Below are 3,945 nucleotides of genomic sequence, written 5' to 3'. Positions count from 1 at the left end.
CTCTTATATTAAATAAAAATTTGTAATTAAATCTGTATCAGTTATTTAAAAAAAAAAAAACACAACAAATCTTAGATATTTGTTTTTAGTATCTTGTATAATTCATTCTAAATCAAATACAAATATAAATATGTCAAAAAAAATTAACAAAAGAAATAGTTAGAAAGGATCTAAATAAAAGCTTTTATCTAATAGAGTGATTCAGTTACAAGTTTTTAAATTATAATGATCTAGCTAAAAATTTGTGAAACTATAAAGATAAATTGAATAATTAAATCTTTTAATGGTCAAATATTATACTGTGTTAGTGAATTTAATGGTCATATATGCTTTTGTAAACTAATTTTTCTAAGCCATGGTTGTAAATCTCAATGTCAAATATTATAGGTGCATAATGCATAAAACTTAGCCCATATAAAAGGGTTGAGTTAATATATGTCAAAATTTAAATTTTTAGTATACTTGTTTATTTTTTAAAGAAAAAATTTAAAAACTTTTATAGGCATACGTTAGCTTAAATTCTATATAAAAATAGAATATTCTTGAGACTACAAAAATGTTTGAAAAATAATAAAAATTAGTTTAAATTACTTTAAACTTATCTTATTTTATATTTATTAATATCTCTAAAATAAATGTATAATATTAAATATAATAAATATATAATTTTAAATGTTATATATATATAATTATCATTAATTGGTGAATGTATGTTAAATAAAATAAATTCTACACTAATTTTGACTAAATCTTTTTTATTATCAAATATTTCCGTTTTAAATTATTTTCTCCCTAACATTACTCTAAATACTATTGTCATTCAAGTAGATACAAAAATAAAGGATGCAATCATAATTACGATATGGAAATGGGGGAATGGATGTCCATTATTCAAGGATAATAATGGGAAAAGTATATGAAATCACTTAAGATTATTATGAGAAGTGGGTACATTGCTTGAAGGGAGAAGAAGTGACATTGGAGAGTGCAGAATAATGAAAGAGAGAACAACACAAAGAAGAGAATCAAAGTTGCAAGACATGGGAGTGTTATTATTTCTTCTTAGTGGGATAAGATGCCATCTTGTAGAGACCACAAATACCCTCAGGCTTTCCAATGTTTCTCCTCATCCTAATGTATCCTTTCTCCCCCCACTTTGGTCCCCATGAATTCTTGACTACGATATAATCCAACCCTTTTGATGTTCCGTAACCAACAGCAGCCACACCATGATCAAGTTCTGTTCCGCAGTGTCCATCGAACACACCCTTCACATACCAATCAAATTGCATTCACATTAGTTTCTTCTATAAGTTAAGAACCATAGTAATATGCTATTAAAAAACTCAGCTAGTTTAATAATTGAACATACCCCACTATAGAACTGGAAATCTCTTCCTGAAGCCTCTATGGCAACACTGAGGGGCTGGTTTGCAAGTGCCTTCAGTAGGCTCTGTTCGTCGTTCTGCGGCACGTCGTGGTAGCCGGTGATGGTGACAACCTCAGATTCTTCCTGGCAGTTTGAGTATTATTTGAGTATCAATTATTTATTATAAGTTAGTAAGTTGGTTGGTTAGTTAGTTACCTTTCTCATGTCGCAAGTGCCTTCCTCCATGATGTAAGGATAGTCTTCCTCTTTGTGGAGACCACCATTTTGTACAATGAAGGAGAATGCATAGTCCATGAGACCACCATTGCAACCATTGTTATAAGTTGTGTCACAATCGATCAACTCTTGTTCAGACAAGGATGTCAAATTTCCTGTCACAATCTGGTTGATTCCTTCAACCGCGGCAACAGTGGAAAACGCCCAGCAGCTACCTGCAATTACATTCGAATGATTCATGAACATGCAATATATAAAATGCCATGCTTCAACTCTAAGTTGAAGTACACACAACTAAACATTACCGCATGAGCCTTGATTCTTCACTTGGGTGACAGCACCTTTCTTTCTCCAATCCACTGACTTAGGCAAATCAACATCTCTGTATGCGAATTGTGAGGAGTCTCTTCTTGTTGCGGAGGAGTGATCAATCTTGAGACCAAGGTACTTGTTTCTGAATTCTTGGTGCGTCAAATCAGCAAACTCATTCAGCCCCAGCCAATAGTTGGTGAGAGCCTTGTTCCTCTCGTCAATGTGCTTCAGATTGTCCTTGAAAACCTCGAACCTAAGGAGCTTCTCCTCGATGGAGTCGTAGATCTTGCTGTGTTTCGACATCCATGACTCGAAGAGGTCAATGAGCTTGTCCATGGACCTCAAGTCCTCTGTTGAATACCCTACAATGGAGAAATCGTTGCCATGTGCCAAAGGCACAAATATTAAGCATAAGGTGCAGGTCAGGATCAGTGTTTTTGACAAGGAACAACGTAAGGCCATGGCATGCAATTGAATTCAAGACAAGAGTGAAGTGAAGTGAAGGAATGGTGAAGAATGAAGAAAGGGAATGATGTATATATATATATATGCATCGGGTGCGGTTGCTTTCAAGTAAAGTTTGTTGGGAATTGCTATATACCGATGATCGAGTTAGAAGAGTAGTAGTAGTAGTAGTAGTAGTCTTTAAGGTAGGATTGGTACTTTCACTTGGCTTTACATCAAAGCATAAAATCACATGGCTTAATTATGTGGCCAATATAATCTAAGTTATTACAATGTATACGTTTCGGTGCAGTAGGAGAGCCTTCATACGTCATGTATATATATTAAATTCTGTCACATTTTAAGTAATGTAGATGGTACAGATACAAAAATATTATCATGGTCCAATAATATATATAATATTAAAAAATTATATAAAAAATTATATAATGTAAAATATATTATAAAAATATATCGATAGAAAATATATTTTAAAATACAAAAAATATATATATGTATTTTTTATTAATAAAGTGGTCAATTTTTCGTATCATAAAATTTATCGATAATATAATCTGTATCAAATTTTTTAGTAATTTTCTTTTTAATATAATTAAAAAATAATTAGCAAGAAATTCATCTTTTATTTTGTTTATGAGTTATTCTTCACAATATTTATAGTTGAAAAAGATTTCTCAGTTATAGTAGTTAAAACATAGAGAATTAATACTAAATGAATCAAGAAAGACGCTTACAAAAAAAAAATTCACTGATTTGAAAAATTTTATTTAATTTAAAAATATTAGTAATAATATCTTTTCAAATTTTTTAATATTATTACTTTTTAGATATTAGAAATCATTAATATTTAAGTTAGATTAGACTTTTATTTATATTAAATTAAATATTAAATAAACTTTTTTAAAAAATTAAATTATATTTAATTATTTATTACTATTAATCTTTTTTAAAAAAGGGGGACCTGAATGTAGCAGAAATGGAGGATATTCAAATTAGTCTGAGAATGCTTTAGAGTATATAAGATTCTTGATTACAAGAGAACTTTCTATCACCATATGTATAAATAAAGGCAATTAAGTCATAAAAAAACCACTATATACTATTATACCGGGAGAGAGAGTAGTATAAAACTATAAAGTTGTAGCCACTCATCTCTTACCAAATACAATACAATGAGAAATTTTAAGATGTTCCGAGAGTGACTTAGTATTTTTGCTTTGATGAGTAAATTATTTTTCACATCAGCAATAAAAATATTAGTAAAAAAAAGTAATTTTAATGATAATTTATTTGTTTGAATGTCATTAAATCATTAGAAAAATATATTCTTTTCATATTTTTTATTTTAGTATATTTGACAAAATTTAATAGTAAAAATAAAAACATTAAAAAAATCAAAACAACATATTTTTTTTAAAACATATAATTTATACTTTTTTAAAAAATTATTTTTTAATAAAAAATATATTTTTAACATAATAAATAAACAAAAAGTATTTTTATATTATTATATCTAAATATAATTATTATATAAAAAATATTTTTATATAAAATATGTGAAT

General features: G+C 28.3%; 1 protein-coding gene across 1 annotated transcript; it reads right to left on the bottom strand.

Annotated features, from left to right (window-relative positions):
* Positions 1 to 855: 855 nt before the first annotated feature.
* On the bottom strand, positions 856 to 2,423 carry LOC107460258 (cysteine protease XCP2). Its single transcript, XM_016078610.3, has 4 exons — positions 1,912 to 2,423; positions 1,586 to 1,821; positions 1,373 to 1,513; positions 856 to 1,268 (listed from the first exon to the last, which is right to left on the bottom strand). Exons 1-4 carry the CDS (start codon positions 2,378 to 2,380, stop codon positions 1,053 to 1,055), a joined length of 1,062 nt encoding a protein of 353 aa, XP_015934096.1. The 5' UTR covers positions 2,381 to 2,423; the 3' UTR covers positions 856 to 1,052.
* Positions 2,424 to 3,945: the final 1,522 nt, after the last annotated feature.

The sequence above is a fragment of the Arachis duranensis genome, chromosome 8 (genome assembly GCF_000817695.3).
Source record: "Arachis duranensis cultivar V14167 chromosome 8, aradu.V14167.gnm2.J7QH, whole genome shotgun sequence".
NCBI classification, from domain to species: domain Eukaryota; kingdom Viridiplantae; phylum Streptophyta; class Magnoliopsida; order Fabales; family Fabaceae; genus Arachis; species Arachis duranensis.
This window is presented reverse-complemented; position numbering and strand designations above follow the sequence as displayed.

Bases quoted from the DNA above. Each gene is read 5' to 3' on its own strand.
- LOC107460258 (XM_016078610.3), bottom strand. From the start codon at position 2,380: ATGGCCTTACGTTGTTCCTTGTCAAAAACACTGATCCTGACCTGCACC. The intron at 1,514-1,585 runs GTAACTAACTAA...TCAAACTGCCAG, and splicing joins GCACTTGCGACATGAGAAAG to GAAGAATCTGAGGTTGTCAC. The intron at 1,269-1,372 runs GTATGTTCAATT...TGGTATGTGAAG, and splicing joins ATTTCCAGTTCTATAGTGGG to GGTGTGTTCGATGGACACTG.